Consider the following 18,934-nt stretch of genomic DNA (forward strand, 5'->3'; position numbering starts at 1 on the left):
AAGAGAAAAGATGAAGATTGTAGAGCAAGATACCGATTGACGGACGATTTAAAAGATTGCAAATTATACGAATCAGGAAAGCAAGATGAAGGAAGCGAATTCCAAAGAACTGATGTTCGAGGAAAAAAACTAGAAGAATAAGCGTTTTTGGAGCACTTAGGAACAGTCACAGAAAAAGGATGACACTTAATTGAATGACGAGTAACACGAGAATGAATTTTAGTAGATGGCACAAGAGACGCTAGCTCTTTAGAGCAGTGCCCATTATAGTATTTGTAGAAAAGAGAAAGAGAAGCAACATTACGACGATGTGATAATGGTTGAAGGTTGGCTGCAAGAGCAGGTCCAACTATGTTTACAATGCGTTTTTGCACCTTGTCTAAAAGAGAAAGGGCATCATTAGAAGATCCGCCCCAGATATGGCAACAGTATTCCATACAAGGCCGGATTTGAGATTTATAGAGGTAGAGAATAGAATCCAGAGTAAGAAAGTGGCGAGCTCGATAAAGAGATGCAACCTTAGCAGATGCTAATTTTGCAACCGATTTGATATATGGTTTCCAAGAAAGATTGGAAGTAAGAGTTAATCCTAGAAGATGAAGAGTAGGTGACTCATCGAGTACATCACCGTTCATAAACATAGGAAGATCTAAATTATTGCGATAACGATTGGCTGAAAAAAATTGAGTTTTATCTGAATTAAAGTTCACCAGCCACTGTGAGCCCCATGCTGTAGCAGAAGTGAGATCCTTTTCAAGCTCAAATGCCCCCTCCAGGCAATCAGAGGGTGTTGGTTTCTTATCACGACAAGAATAAATGGTAGTATCATCAGCAAACAATGCCACCTTAGATGTGAGGATATCTGGAAGATCGTTAATGTAAATTAAAAAGAGTATAGGGCCAAGGATAGAACCTTGAGGAACCCCTGAAGTTACAGAATAAGAAGAAGAGTGTTGTCCATCGAGGACAACTTTTATGCTACGATTGGAAAGGAAGGATTCAATGATCTTAAAGATGTTGCCGGATACACCATAAGAAGAAAGCTTATGGAGAAGACCAGCATGCCAAACTTTATCAAACGCTTTTGAAATGTCAAGAGCGATGGCCTTAACCTCTCCACCTTCATCTAATGCACGATAAAACCTGTCAGTTATTACTGTTAGCAAATCAGCTGTAGAACGAGAAGATCGAAATCCATATTGATGGTCAGAAAGTAAGTTATTAGATTCAAGATGAGAAATTAAGTGTTTGTTAATTAAAGATTCAAAAACCTTGCTTATGATAGGAAGAAGACTTATGGGACGGTAGTTAGACGAATCAGATCGCTCCCCAGAATTTTTGAAGATAGGGATAACAGATGCGGCTTTCCAGCAGGCTGGAAAACAAGACTCTGATAAGCACTTGTTGAATAGTTTTGAGAGTATAGATGACAGCTCTGGAGAACACTTCTGCAAGACAATAACAGGTATGTTGTCTGGGCCACAAGCTGTAGAAGAGTCTAGACAGGAAATCACTTTAGATACAGATGCTGAAGTGATATGAATGTCAAGCAATGAATCAACCTGTTTGTTGGCAATATCAGGTAGAACGCAATTAGTGGAATCAAGAGATGATATTGATGAAAAGTTTTTAGCAAACAGTTCGGCTTTGTCTTCAGGTGAGGTGACAAAGTCTGAACCATACAAGAGAGGTGGAATTATAGATTTGCCCTTATTATTGATATTATTAAAGATTCTCCAGAAGTCACGAGAGCCTAATTTTTGAGATGAGATACGAGATTTCATGACCTGAGAATAGCGGGTTTTGGCGTTAGACAAAACCTTTTTACAGTTGTTTCTAGCAGTAATAAACAGACGTCTGTTTTCTGGAGAATTGTTTTGCTGATAAATATGGAAGTAACGGTTTCGATTGGCAATCGCAGCAGCACAGTGTGAGGAAAACCATGGAGGAGAGTGAGGCTTGACCTGGAATCGTCGAGAGGGAATAAAAGATTCCATGCCAGCCTGAATCCACGAAGTTATATAAGAAGCACACTTGTCGACAGGAAGTTGAAAGATTTCTACCCAAGGGCCATCACGAAGAAAATCACGGAAAGAATCCCAGTCAGCTTTACTGTAGTTGTAAGAGGTTCGATAGTAGGGGTATTCAGGTGATGAAGAAGAATGAGATATTAGTTTTAAAGAGATCAAACTGTGATCAGAAGCACCTAAGGGTGAATGTGGAGAAACTGAGCACTGACTAGGATCAGAAACAAGACATAAGTCGAATAGAGAAGGTAAATGATTAGGGTTGTCAGGAAAGCGAGTTGGAAAGTTGACTATTTGAGTTAGGGATTGAGAAAGGCAAAAGTTGTGGGCTTTAATGCCTGCAGAGTCACTGACACTAGAGCCAAGCCATTCAGAGTGGTGAGCATTAAAGTCACCGACAACAACTATTTTAGCTGATGGATAAAGAGAGAGGGCTTGGTCAATATGATCAGAAATAACATCAAAAAGAGTACAGTCTTGAGATGAAGGAGATCGATATAGAACAAAGAGAAAGGCAATAGAGTGAAGTGGTGCTAAACGAAAGCACATGAAAGAATAGTCTGTGGATTCAAACCTAGTTTCACGACAAACAGGTGAATTCTTACGAATGTAAATGCCCAGGCCAAGCATGTGACTATTGGAGTCTTTACGAATCAGAGGAAGATAACCATCAACACTAAGATCACAAGATGAGACAGCCGAACTCAAATTAGTCTCACAAAGAGCAAGTAGGTCTGGTGAACTTTGCAAGAGATAAGACTCAACAGAAGAAAAGTTACTTCGAAGACCACGAATATTAGTGAATGATAGGTTTAGAGAACTTGGTGATGATGATGGTTTTTTGTGTTTTATAATTTTTGGTACTTTATTCATTTTTAAATTAGATTGAAGAACTTGACTCAAAGCATAGATAGTACTCAGAACACTGTTTAATAGCCCAAGCAATTGCCTCATTACTACTAATAAACCCTAAGCCGTAACAAAGGGCTCCAAATGTGGCCTCCGCAATGCACACCAAAAGTACAAACAGGGACACCATCCATGCGCAACATGGCACTGTTAATACTTTGATATTTTTCAGCTGTTGATGGAATCAGCCTCTCTGAGAGCTACCACAGAGTTCGGGAAACCTGACTACCAGCCGGCCTCAGAACCATAAAACTGAGTTTTAGAGCTGTACCCTCATAAGGAGATAATAGAATGAGTTGCCTAGTCATAAAAACAGTGACACAAGCAAACCCATGCATTGAGTCAAGAAGATCCAGCATTCAACATCCTAAACTGGAAACAATGTATTAAAAATACATCTGCGCCAGCCTAATAGATGAAGAAGGGGTGCGAGGCTGGTCAACAGATAGAATCTGTTTACCCCTTAAGTCTTTGCCTAGGAGGCCTTCTACAAGACAGTAGCTGGGTGCATTTAACATCTGCCCAAGATGAGTATTTTTATCGAGACACCATCTCTAGCCTTTACTCAACCAAGAGCCCCAAGGCAGGGGGTGTTTTAAATTGGAGTTGGCATCTCCTAGCCTTTGCCTAAAAAGGCGTATCCTACAAGGCAGCAGGACATGAAGCAGATTGTACTGGGTTACATGTTACCAGTAGCAGGATAACCTGATCTGACAACATCTGATTTTTGAACATGTGAATAATTTAGGCTCTAATAGAATATGGCTGAAAATTAATACTATTAAATAACATTTTAATTATAAAATGCAGCACTCAACATCAATAAAATGTGTACTTTATAAACCAGAAAAGGTTCACCATTTGGGTTAAAGTCTACAAAATTTGAAGAATTTAATTTATGGTCTGGTACTTTATCTTGTACACTGGATAGAGCTATTTTATAACTAAAAATCACATTTAAATATTTTTCTAAAATATTTTAATGTGACTTTTAGTTTAAAAAAATCTAGAATAACCATGTTGATTCTATACCAATCATAATGTTTGTGCTTAAATCTTTGATGTAGTATTAGCTCAATTACCAACTAGTGATTCCAACTATAAAACTTTTGTTAAATGTAATGTTTTTGCATTTCCAAAACAAGACATTCAATGTTTTAAAGTACTGCTTACAGGAAGTAACTTCTCTCAACTACTCCAGGTCAAGTCAGGTTTAGGATCATAATGATCGCCCTGCTACTGGTATCATGTAGCCATGTAACATGGGGCTCCTGCTTAAGTAAAGATTAGAGATCCAGCTACTGTCTTGTAGAAGGCCAACAAGGCAAAGTCTTTAGGGTTAAGCAGAATAGTTCTATTGATCAGCTTCATTTATTAGGCTGGTGTAGATATAAACCTGTTACATTGTTTCCTATCTAGGATAATAAATGCTGGATCTTCTTGACTCCACTCATAGATTTTTGCTTGTGCCTCTTTGATATTGGCTATGCAATTTTTCCTTGAAAATGGCTATACAAATCTCCTAATAAATACAGCTCTAAAATTCAGTTTAATGGTTCCAAGACTGGCTGCTAGAAATATTTCCTGAACTCTGTGGCAGCTCTCAGAGAGGCTGATTCCATCAACAGTTGTAAAATATCAAATTATTAACAGTGCCATGTTGTGCATGGTTGGTGTACCTATAATTGCTTTTTTTGATGTGTATTGTCAAAGCCATATAAGGAGCCCTAAAAGTTAAGACTTTGAATTAGCAGGACTGAGACAACTGCATAGCTCATTGCTTGGGATGCTATGCTCTATTTATGAATGAGTCAAATCCTCTTTAATTCAAACCATGGCTAAAGTAACCAAAAATATTAAACAAAAAAACATCACCACCACCTTACTGTTTTAATATATCTTTTACAAATATTTTTGGTCTTCTAAGTAACTTTCCATCGAATTTAAGCACTTGCAAAATTAATTAGGCTTGCTCTTTGTGAGACAAATTTAAATTTGGCTGTTCCTTCTTCAGATCTCAGTATTGATGGCTACTATCCTTTGATTACTAAATACTCCAATTGTCATGTGCTTAGCTTGGTCATACTTGTACATCAGTTCACCTACATGTTGAGAAATCAGGTTTGAATCTGCTGACCATTCTTTTATGTTCTTTCCACTTAGCACCTGTTTTTCTACTTTCTTTTTGTCTTAATCGTTCTCCGTTTTTCCAAGACTGCACTATTTTAGACTTTTTACCCTTTATAATGGTGCCATTCTTTTTACCCTTTATAACATTGTGCCAATATTATCTTATTAACATTGTGCCAATATTATTGTTATTTGTGACATTAATGCTCATTACATTGAATAGCTTGGTTCTAACACCACTGACCCTGCCAGCAGAGTCAGTGGTGTTAGAACCTAAAACTTCTGTATTTCAAATCTTTGGTGTCTTTCAAATCAGTGGTGTTAAAGCCTAAAACTTCTGTATTTCAAATCTTTTACTCAGATAGCTAACTTTGTGACTCCTTTTCCTGACAACCCTAATACCATGACTCCGTTATTTGTGTCTTGTCTTTGACCCTAGTTTGTGTTCATTTTTGCCTTGTTCTCCTTTAAGTGGATTTGACCATGCAATAATTTCTATAAATCTTTCATCTCGTACTTCGAACCCTATCATCGCACCACTTATTACTACTCTAAAGCTGACTGGGATTTACTTCAAGATTTTCTTTGTGACAGTCATTGGGCTAATGATTTTCTTTCTCCGACAATAAATGCGCCTCCTAACAAACCTAATCTCTTGGATACAGGCATGTATGGAGGCTTTTATTTTTTCTCACCGCCCCCAGTCAAGTCCACAGCATTTTTTTCTAATCTTCTAAAATCCTCAATGAGCAGTTGCAAAGTCAAGCCTTCGGTGACAATGTAAGGCTGTAAGAAGTGGTTTCTTCACAGCGACATGAGCTCGAAGCCCCACTTTTTGCAGCCTATTGCGGACAGTTCTATCTGCAATATTGACATCATGATCATCAGACATTAAAGCTTGTATTTCCACAGCAGAATGGCATACTTCTTCAAACTGAGGCGCACAATGGTCTAATCCTCTTGAGATGTTGTCTTTTTCGACTGTCTACTTCTAAACCTATCTTTTTCTTCCACTGTTTTCTTGAACTTCATCATTATTCCTGTCACTGTGTTCTTTAAAAACTTCATATCTGACGCAACTTTGCTGTAACTTTTGTGACTCTCAGTAACTTTAGCTACAATCATTATTCACTACTGAAAAGAGAATTTCTTACTTCCAGGCATACTTGTATAACTAGCTAATAAATTTATTAATTTTTAGTAAGTAGATCTATAAGAAAACACAAGAATAGTTTAAGACAGTATTAAAGCATCAAATAAATATAAATATATAAGTAATATCATTAACTATATCATAATACACGTAAATATCAAATAATAATTGTGCAACATATGGAAAACAACATGGTCAGTACAAACATTACACAATATCAACCAATTTATCTCAATACAAAGAATGCCAAACTGTAAAATAATTACTCATATGCGCAGTCTAATCATTTAAATCATTAAAATTAAAAGAACTACATTCTAACCTGTCATGCAAGTATTGAACAATGTGACATTAGTGATTCAAAATATGATTATTGATTTATTATTCATAACTGTTTGGGATAGCTGATCAAAACAACTTCACAATGGTCTTTGCTATGCATCACGTATCAATATTAAATTAAAACATCATTCTAAGTACATATAAATAACAAATTCTGTAAAATGAACTAAACTTGTGATTGGACACATGACTTTTTTCTGCCACTGTATGTACACAAAGAAATATTGTATGAATTTATTATTGATTTCAAAAAGACTTCAAAAACAACTTTTCACAATGTAAAGTTAAGACAATGCAAATTTTGTCATAGACGTTGACTCATTTATATATACTTTACATAATAGAGTGTATTTAGAGAAGACGTAAAAAGTAATAATATATTTTGCTTAATAATATATATAAAGCTTCAATAGTGATGCTTGATACTATATTTTATATTGAAAATAAGCTTAGAAAAAAAGTATCAATGTGATAGTGCAACCATCAATGTACCCAAAAAGTTATTATTAAATTTCCATGTAGTTGCTCTAAAGGTGCTCAAAAAGTGCTTTAAAAAAACATTTTTATTTGATATTTAAAACTGAAGAAGATTGTCTATGTACCAAATCTCAAGTCGCTACTTCATTCAATTTATTAAATATTGCTAATTAATAATGGGTGTACCGGAATGGACATTTTAAATTCCAGCTGAAACCCAATTTGCCGGTATTGTAAATAAATTCCGGCCGTAACAAGAATTATATTTATGTTATATTTTAACTTCAAGATTAAAGTGAAGACTGCACTTTAGTATAGTGGCTATATAATACATATTTATAACCTACAATATATATAACCTAATTCATTAATTTGATTCTTGTTTCATTTAAATTTAATATGTTGTTTTTATTTGTTTTTATAATTTTATGTATTAAAAGTTTTAACCTGCATAATATTTATATTTAAAACGATTACTTTATTTTATGTTTTTCCATTTAGGTTAAATTGAAATATTTACTGTATTAGGCATCCTATATTTTTTAACTTTATTAAATTTAAGTAACATTTAAAATGAGACTATTCTCAGAGGCAGGTAATATTTTGATGAAAAAAGAGCTATTTTATTGGCCAAAACTTAAGAGCAACTCTTTTTGTACCAAAATAGCCCTAAACTCTCTCTCTAAGAAATCCTTACATAATTGATTATTGCAAATAAAATTACAGCATGTTCGTTTAGAAATTTGTACTTTTTACCTAGGTTTACCAATAGTTCTTCATTGCCCAGTAGGACAATGATTTTATGATTTAATTTACATAGTCTGTGTCAAATGTCTTAAAAACTACAGGTAAAAAAAAAGTCTGGTATTCCGACCTGAAATATTGTAATTCTGGCCAAAACAAGAATGAACTAAAAGTCTCAAATCAGGCCAGAATTCTGAAAAAAACAGAATTCCTACAAACTAATAATAGAGGAGACTGTTAACGTGTTAGAGGTTCCAAATTTCAGAATATCCTAATATTATTAAACCTTACATGATATATAAAAAATGGCATATTCTGAAACATGGGGTGACATGAGCCAACTGATTTGACAAGAAACAACCCAAATCAAAAAATGTCCCTAAAAATTTTAATTGGTTACCATCTCTGCATTTTTATTTTCAACACCCTCAAAAATTGGTCAAGTAATAATTTGCTATATTTTTTCAACCACTGGAACTGAAACTATTCATAAAAAGAAAGAACTTAAACTATCACTAAAAATCAATAGTGCATCTACATCTTTATTTTCAGCATCCTCAAAAATGGTCATATACTAATTTGTCATTTTCTTCCACTGAAACTGAAATTATTCATAAAAAGGAGGAACTTAAACTGCCACTAAAAACCCATAATGATAGATATCCATCATTATTCATGATAGTTTAAGTTGCCTACATCTGGATGTAGTCAAAAAAAGAGGAAGAACATTAAGCTAAATTTTAAAACATAAAAACATTTAAAAATTTAAAACCATTTGGAATGAGGACCTCAATTTTGCATTTTTTTATGTTTGATTTTATAGGTACCAATGGTTAAAATTTGAAAAATATCTATGAAAGTAGGTGGAAAATTTTAATATATTTTATCCAACTTTTTCATGAAATTACTCATAAAATGCTGTATCATTACTTATTTTTCTTAAAACATTCAACAACAGCAACAACAACAAAAAACAGATATCTTAAATTTTTTTTTTATAAAGCTTCGATTATTTTTTTAAATTAAGAAATATTTGAATATATATTAGGGTGTTTCATATTTTATCAATTTTCGAAATCGAACTTGCGAATCGATTTATAAATTGACTATTTGTATAAAAATAAGTTTGAGCAAAAAAAAAAAAAAAATCTAATTTTTAGTGTCCCCGCCAGTTCGATTTTGGGCCAAAAATGATGGGTGTTTTAAAGGCCTGGCGGGGACCTTAAAATTTATCGAAATTTTTTTTTTATTCTTTTAAATGTTATATGTTGGATTGAATATTAATCACATAAATGGAGTATGTTGAAAAAATTAAGAAATTAGTCTACAGAATCTTTTAAAATTGGTGAAAAATCCAAATTTTCCATCTTAAAAATCTATTTTATCACTCAATCGCGTATAAAAAACATTTTTGATTTTCTAATAAACTGTTTCCAGACGCGGAAAAATCAATAACCTAGATTTTTTTAATAATAGTGTCAAATGAGGTATATACAGGTCTAAAAAAAAATTTCTTTTATCCTTCGAGGTAACCTAACTCTTACGCTAACCTTAATAGCCTAATAACAATTGTTTATTTTAGTTATTTTTATAATAAAAAAGACTTAATGAACTTACTGCAACATTGTTAAAAGTGGTATTGTTGTTATTAGTTTTATTGCTTCAAGATTAGAAAGTATATGGTAGCTTTTCAACTTTAAATGATTTTCTTGGTATTGTTGCAAAGTTTTTTTTGGTTTTGTAAAAAATAAAAAATAAAAAAGAATGATATGTTTAAGTATAATTAAATAAAAAATACATATTTACAAATCAATATTACATCATTAAATAAAAGTCATCATTTAAAAACTATATTATCTATTTTGCAATTGCTTGATATGTTAATTGCAAATCTTCTTTAGTCTTTGCCTTGTTAAGGTTTTCTCTCCTTTGGTGAATAGCTAGCAGTAAGTCCTGACGATCGTCTTCATTGTGAACGTTATTTACAAAGTCTGATACAACTTTAATAGATCTTTCAGAAACGTCGTTAACCACTGCAAGGTTGGAAACAAACTGGGAAAAAATCTTAAACTGTTCAATATACTCCCATAGTGGTGCCGGGCTGTTTAACCAAAGTTTATCATTTAGCTTAGTAAGGTTTAACAAACTAAATATGAACCAAGAGTTTTCTCCCACTAGTTGGGCAATACTTGGTGGTTTTTCTAGGTTAAAGTTAAGAGTTTTTAACAAATTTAATTTTTCGGAATGCTGAAAAAATTCAGGAACTGGTTTCGAAAAGACCATTTTTGCAACTTCTTCTCTCTCTGCAACAGAAATACCTTGGTCTAGAAGAGCCAGCGGAATTAAAGTTTCATCAAGGTACCATAAATGTGATTCCATTGAAACCATTGTGGCATCAATTCCATTTAAAATTGTTTCAGAATTCTGAACATATTGTTCTACGTAACCTCTATATTTTGTCATTTGCCAATAGGTTTTTATATCTTGGTAAGGCGCAGCGTAAGGTAAAGAAGTTTTTAAAAACTAGACGGTATAAAAGATTGAGATAAACTCAGCAGTAGACTGCACTTCGTTCTTTTGATCGTCTGTCAATTCATAAGACAGTTGCAAACTCAATATCCGAATCTTGAGATAATAAATAGCTTTGGACATAAAACGTGCATGAGACACGCACCCTGGAGCTTGAATTTTAAAATCTCTTTCAGGGCATAAGTACATTAGGGTTAGTTTTAATAACTCCTTGTAGTCTCCTCTGGAAAAAGTGTCTTTTTTTTAGAGCAATCTCGCAATATTTTACAGCATCGAGTTAATGGATTTTTAAGAAAGTGGTAGCAATAGATTGAGTGTCATATTTTACAAACTTTGAAGAGTCAATGCTACTTTTAATGTCATTCCAGTTTAATTGGAACCGTTTAAACATTAGGTTTTCTGGAGATTTAGTTTTTCCACTGCACTGTCTTTCACAGAAGTGTTTTAGATGTAACTCATAAACATGCCTCCTGCAAGCCAGCTCTAGTAGAATTGAGTTTTGTTTATGACTAAACCTGACATTTGTACCAGAAAGTCTTCCTGTATTTGTAGCTGTTGTATCAAAACATAAACCTTTCACGTCATCACATATTCCATACTCATCCAGTATTTTAACTAAAGCATCATATTGAGCTTGTCCAGTACCACAATCAATTGCTGGAATGCCAAGGAGCTTCATTTTACCATCAATATTTACCGAGACCGCAAATCGATCTCTTTTTGATTTTATACCTTCTGTGATGTCTTCGATAATTTTTCCATCAAAATGTGCTATTATGGGAAAAGTAGCTTTAGCGGTAGCAATTTTTACATTTTTCTTATATTGTTCAGCATTTTCCCGAATAGATTTTTTTTGAGCTCGCCAAATAGTTGAATGAGACACTGAAAAATCAGCCACATTTCCGCCTGAACTTACGATTAAATCCGTACATATATGCACTAGATCTCTTGATGAAATATTTTTTGAGACTGATGTCATGGCAATATCTTTAACAAAACCTTTCCTTAACTCTTGTTTTGCGTTACTTGGGCCGGATTGCGAAAAATCAAAAGAAATATCTGATTCTGTATTCACGTCACTGATATCTGAGAGAAGCTCTAGATCTGTAGTTGATTCGTCTATTTGGGGTAACTGTTTAATATTACAACTTTTTAAAGGCTTCTTATCTTTATTTACCGTTTTATATCTCATGTCTTTGCTCCCCAAAGTCATAAGACGACTGGACTTTTGGTCTTTTAAAAATTGGATATCAACATAGTATGAAAGTTTATCAAGGCTCGTTTTTTTTAAGATTTCCTTAATATTATCTTTACCAATCCAAAATACCTGCTTCCCCTTCTTTTTGAATTCTTCCCTAGATTTCTCTGCTGCTTTAGAGTCTTTATTCTTACTTTTCTTTAATGTCTCCCAACTATCGATTAAACGAGTAATATTATTCCTGAAAAAATTAAGATAATACATTAAATAAAATAGAAATATTAACTTTAAGATGCAACTTATATTTTGCATTATTAAGCTATAATCCACACGTAATAACAACTAAAAAAATTAGTTGCAGTGGTACTACAAAAAAACCTTAATCATCTACTAGCTTATTAAGTTCGAATGATTATACAAATTTATAATAACTATTTTATTATAAATTGAAATTATAAAACTTACCTTATAGATTTATCCGTTAATAATCCATCTTTATAACCTCTGCCTAACCATGGTTTTTTTAGTGCAAAAAGAATACAGTTGTCAGGGCAATTGACAAGTCCGGAGCACTTTGCAAATTTATCAGGCCCATCAGTACAACCAATAAACCTTTTGGATGGAGTTAACTTGTTACTAGATCTTTTAAACTGAAAGTTAAGAATTAATTCTTTATTTGTTGCAAAAGTTATCTGAGTTAAGTTTTCTATAAGGCTTTCTTCTTCAAATAAATAAGCTCTAGCTTTTAGTCTCGTAATTTTAGCCATTTTGAATATTATTTAAAAAAATATTAAAGCACTTATTATTAGTAACGCAAATTTAGTTTAAATACTTTGTCTTCGCACTGGAAAGTAGTTGTTAAATTTTAAATTATTATTTAAGTACCTTGGTATATACATTTTCTAAAAATATTTTCCGATCAAATTTCCGGATTTTCAATTTATTGCTCTCTAATGTTTATTAAGTAGGGGCCATTAAGGTTAGTGTGCGGGGCATGTTACTCCATGGATCCAATTATTATTTTTTTTAGACTTCATTTAACACTAATAAAAAAACTATTCAAATTATAGTTTTTTCCGGGTTTGGAAACAGTTTATTAGGGTATAAAAAAAGTTTTTTATACGCCATCGAGTAATAAAATAGGTTTTTGTGAAAAAAAATTTGGATTTTTCACCAATTTCAAAATATTATGTAGACTAATTTCTTTATTTTTTCGACATGCTCCTTTTATGTGATAAACATTCAATCCAACATATAACATTTAAAAAAATGTTATATGTTGGATTGCCAGGCGTTTAAAACACCCGACAATTTTGGCCCAAAATCGAACTGGCGGGGACTCTAAAAATCAAATTTTTTATATTTTTTTTTGCTCAAACTTATTTTTATACAAATAGTCAATTTATAAATCGATTCGCAAGTTTGATTTCAAAAATTGATAAAATATGAAACACCCTAATATATATATATATATATATATATATATATATATATATATATATATATATATATATATATATATATATATATATATATATATATATATATATACTACTGTGATCGAAAAGTAAGGTGAATTTTTTTATAAAATGAAAAATCTTTATTTATTCTTCCAAATCTGTATCGTCCCCCTCCAATTAATTCCCCCCGGCCCCAAAGCACTGTTGCCAACGTTTTTTCCAGTCTTTGAAGCATGCCGAAAAGTCCTCGGTAGGGATAGCCTTCAATGCGCGTGCCGATTCACGTTGGATCTCTTCAATGGACTCAAAACAATTTCCCCGGAGTGGTCTCTTGAGCTTTAAAACAGCCAGAAGTCGCACAGTGCTAAGTCGGGCGAATACGGTGGTTGTGGAGCAACATGGGTAGAGTTTTTGGCGAAAAACTCACGAAGAACCAGTGCTGTGTGCGAAGGCGCATTATCGTGGTGCAAAATCCAAGAGTTATTGGCCCATAATTCCGGTCTCTTTTTGCGAATAGCTTCACGCAAACGTCGCATAACGCTTAAATAATATTCCTTGTTGACAGTTTGGCCAGTTGGAAGGAATTCGTAGTGCACGACACCACAATAATCAAAGAAAACAGTCAACATGACCTTGATTTTTGAGCGACTTTGACGTGGTTGCTTCGGTCTCGGCTCGCCTTTTTCACCGTATTCACTTGATTGGTCGGTTGTTTCAGGGTCGTATGCGTAGACCCAAGTCTCATCGCCAGGAATAATTTGTTTGTAGACGTCTTGATAGTCAGAAAGCATAGCTTCACACGTTTTAACGCGACGCTCATTTTCAAAGAAATTGAGAAATTTCGGCACCAAACGTGATTTGAGTCTTATGAGGCCCAAATGATCCTTCAAAATTGCTTGCACCGACCCAAATGATATTTCAACCATGTCAACAAGGTCTCGAATGGTTAACGGACGATTTGCAAGCCCCAATTCTTTGATTTTGTTGATGTGGCGATCATCAATTGAAGTCGATGGTCGTTCGGAGCGTTCCAAGTCATCAACACGTTCTCGGCCTTCTTTGAAGTCTTTGTACCACTTGTAAACATTTTTTTGAGACATAGTCTCTTCACCGAAGGCCTTTTGCAACATTCGATACGTTTCAGCAGCAGAAATATCATTCCGCAAACAAAATTTAATAGCACTTCTTTGCTCAACAAAATTAGACATCGTGAAAATCGCCGAATGCACTTTTGGTACTTCAGAAACAAGCGTAAACAAAAAAAATAATTATGAGTTTGACATGTAATTTGGCGCAAATGTTAATGACATTCCTACCAACTTAAAAATAAAAAAGATTGGACGATTCGAATAAGGCGGGAAGTTTAAATTAAAAATTCACCTTACTTTTTGATCACAGTAGTATATATATATATATATATATATATATGTAAATTATGTTAGTGTATTTTACAAATAGAGTGCTCAATGTTCTTAAAGAACAGAGCAATAATAAATTAAACTCTTCCTGATGATCCAGCAATGGTGAAACTTAAAGTAGAAGATAAAAGTTAGATGTGCTTTTTACAAATTTATATATATATTTATATATATATATATATATATATATATATATATATATATATATATATATATATATATATATATATATATATATATATATATATATATATATATATATATATATATATATATATATATATATATATATATATATATATTGAATACATCATTAGTTGTTTTTTTTTCAGTTTATAAATCTTTAAATATTTATTGTATGAACTACAATGAAATATTAAAAAAATGTTAAGGATGTAGTTAAAAAATATTAAATAATAAAGTATTGCATAAATACATATATTTTTATATTAAAGTTTATTTTTAAATTGAAGTACTCTTATTTCTTATTCATTTAATTCATTGAGAGATATTTTTAAATATTACAATGAAAAATAACACTTATTGAAACTTAGTCAATTGAAAAAATATAGTTGTAAACAAAAAATAAAATATAAAACAACACTCAATATTACCTTTGTTTCAGTATCGTAAGACCCATCAGCCAATCGAAAACTTATACTTGTAAATAAAAAGTAAAACATAAAAAAGCAAACTTTCAATTAAATATAGAATCAAAATATTTAATGAAGAACTAACAATTTTTATTCTTCTAAATTTTGTTGGATAAAAACAACATACCTAAAAAGTTTCCAACAACTTCTATTGTTTCTTGCTTAAAAAAAAGCATTTTTTTAAAGCAAGAAACAATGGAAGATAATATAATAAATTGGAGAAGATTTTAAGAACTAATAACCAATGCAAAATAAGCTGAGCGTATTTTAAAAACATTTTTAAAATACATGACCAAAAAGCATAAACATTAAAAAGCATAAACAGCAGGTTATAGCATGATTTATGGTTAAATAAAATTTATAAACAAAGGATGAAGAGAATATATGAACAATGGTGTGAGAGAATATATAAACAATGGTTGAAGAGAATTTATGAACAATGGTTGAAGAACTGAAAAATATTATTAATAGTTATGCTTTTTAGTTAAAATTTTTGATCAAAAATTAATATAATAATTGAAAAGCATAATTAAAAAGCAAAACTAAAAACCATAATAAAAATGTGAGCAACTGGCATCTATGACTTTTAGTATTTTTATCAACCACATATGATTATTAAAATATTGTGGCCACAGATGATTTCTTTAATAAACAGGAATTATTAGTCAGGGTTAAAATGTTTTAATATTTTTAACAATATTTATCTGCTTTAAAAAATAAAAATGTTAAATTTACTCTTAAAACAATTACTAAATAACTGCAATCTAGAAAACTTGAAAACTCAATCATTCACTTGTTTTTTGGTAATCTTTCCAATTTTAGTTTTATTTAAAATTGAAATATTAATATAGATAAAACTCTTCCATTTTGAGAAACTTTCCTTTCTTGATTTTTAAATGTAAAAAATTTTAGCAATACCTTTAAGTCACAAATTTGAGGTGTGAAATAAAAGATTAAAAATTTATTGTAAACCATGTAAAATAGTTTAAAATTTTAAAACTTGATATAATTATATCAAATAATTTTAATTATATACTTTTAAGATATTTTACGCTGATTTTACTTGTATTTTTTGTGTGCTGATTTTTACTTGTAATTTTGTCTATCATGAAGCATTTATGTAATTTATGTTTAAATATTTATTTTAACAAATTATTGAATGTTATCTGTTATTATTGTATAAAAATATATAATGTGTGTATATATATGAATATATATATATATATATATATATATATATATATATATATATATATAATATATATATATATATATATGTATATATATATAATGTATATATATATATATATATATATATATATATATATATATATATATATATATATATATACACACATATGTATATCTATATATATTTAAACTTAATAAATTATTGAATATTATCTGTAATTATTGTATGAAACATATGTGTGTATATATATGAATATATATACATATATATATATACACACACATATATATGTACATATATATATATATATATATATATATATATATATATATATATATATATATATATAATATATATATATATATATATATATATATATATATATATATATATATATATATATATAGATATATATTTAAACAACTTTTTTCATTTAACACTGTGTTTCATCAACTTATATTTACTTAATAAATCACAATTTAGATTTACTTAATAAATCTAAATTGTGGAATATGCTGACACTATTATAAAAAGAATTCTTTAGAATTAATTACTTTTGCTTTTTTCAAAAAAAAAATTTTTAAAAGAGCTGTGGAACAGTTTTTTACGCATTACTATTAAATCATTGTCGCAATAAAGGCCTAAATCATTTATATTGATTATTTTACTTAATAAATCTAAAATATATAGTCCAACAAATTCAAAAATTTCTGCTCCACCATAACTGCCCAGGATTGCAAACAAAAAAACAATTGTCCAATGAGTGGAAGTTGTTTATCCAAAAATATGGTATATAAATGTATTGTTTCCTCTCTAAATAGCAATATTTACAAAAAATGCATGCCATGCATACAAGAAAAATTTAAAATTATTACACATGCAAACCAAAAATGTTTATTAAACAAAAAATCAGAATTGATTTCTAAATGTAGGCACGAAAATAAGTTTCACTTAAAAAACTATAAAAATAAGTGAGCTCAAATAACAACTACATTAGGCCCCCCCCCCCTTTCTTTATGAAAAATATTTCAAAAAAACCAAAAGTAATAAATTTTAAAGAATTTTTTTTATAATAGTGTCAGTTTATTTCATAAAAGTGTAAAAGTTTACAGTAGTTAAGACATTTGTGACTTGTAATTTATTATTGAGTCTTTATTGATGAAACACAGTGTTAAATGAAATAATTTTGTTAAGTGATTTTCTACTACTACTACTACTATATATATATATATATATATATATATATATATATATATATATATATATATATATATATTTATATATATATATATATATATATATAAATATATATATATGTATATATATATATATATATATATATAAATATATATATATATATGTATATATGTTTATATATATATATATATATATATATATATATATATATATATATATATATATATATATATATATATATATATATATATATATATATGAAACACGGTGTTAAATGAAATAGTTTTGTTTAGGGATTTTGAGATTTGGATGTTTGAGGTTAAATTGAAGTGTTTGAGTGTTTTTTCGGCCGAATGCTGACCCTAATTCCGAGGGTTGTATATGTATATGTATATGTATATATATATATATTTATATATATATATATATACATATATATATATATATATATATATATATATATATATATATATATATATATATATATATATATATATATATAAATATATAGATCTATAGTTTGTTGGCTTTGGGAAGAGCGGAAGGAAAAAAGTGATTCTTACGCCAACACATACGTCACTTTTAATTACTTTTGACTTTCGTCCAACATTTCCGTGTTGGACGAAAGTAAAAACCATTAATTTAATTACAAATAAATCGTTTTTTAAAAAAACCACAAAAACGCAAATTTAATTGACCAGAATGTTTTAAAAATATTGTGAATGATTTTAACAATATAAACAATGTTTTTATTTTTATTTTTTTTAATAAAATGTTTTTATTTTTATTTTATTAAATAAAATGTTTTTATTTTTATTTTTTTTTACTGTGAATCATGCGTGGAGTGTTGCTACATTGACTATCTTATAGCCTGACTCGCAAGGGAGTGCTGCTACATCGACTGACAAATAGCCTGACTCGCAAGGGAGTGCTGCTTCATTGACTGACAAATAGCCTGACCCGCAAGGGAGTGCTGCTACATCGACTGAGGGTTTGGATGGGGCAGGCAGTCTATCATTATTAAAAAAAAATTCCGGTCTTGCATTTCAATTTTTACTTTTTGTCAACAAAATATGAAAAAAACTTTCGGACAACATCTAGGGGTTGTATATATATACATATATATAAATATATATACATATATGTATGTATGTATGTATGTATGAATGTATGTATGTATGTATGTATGTATGTATGTATGTATGTATGTATGTATGTATGTATGTATGTATGTATGTATGTATGTATGTATGTATGTATGTATGCAGTATGTATCTATGTATATATATATATATATATATATATATATATATATATATATATATATATATATATATATATATATATATATATATGAAAAACGGTGTTAAATGAAATATATATATATATATACATATATGTATATGAATATATATATATATACATATATGTATATGAATATATATATATATACATATATATACATATGTATATATATATGTATCTATGTATATATATATATATAT

General features: G+C 30.1%; 1 protein-coding gene across 7 annotated transcripts in view; it reads right to left on the bottom strand.

The window, feature by feature from the left end:
• LOC101235086 (serine/threonine-protein kinase Nek1) overlaps positions 1–18,934 on the bottom strand; it is a 295,109-nt gene that overhangs the window by 66,057 nt on the left and 210,118 nt on the right. For all 7 annotated transcript variants that reach the window (XM_065813420.1, XM_065813417.1, XM_065813419.1 and 4 more), the window contains one exon: positions 15,002–15,047. In XM_065813420.1, coding sequence (XP_065669492.1) covers positions 15,002–15,047 — 46 coding nt within the window. The remainder of the gene's footprint in view (positions 1–15,001; positions 15,048–18,934) is intronic.

Source organism: Hydra vulgaris, chromosome 12 (genome assembly GCF_038396675.1).
Source record: "Hydra vulgaris chromosome 12, alternate assembly HydraT2T_AEP".
NCBI classification, from domain to species: domain Eukaryota; kingdom Metazoa; phylum Cnidaria; class Hydrozoa; order Anthoathecata; family Hydridae; genus Hydra; species Hydra vulgaris.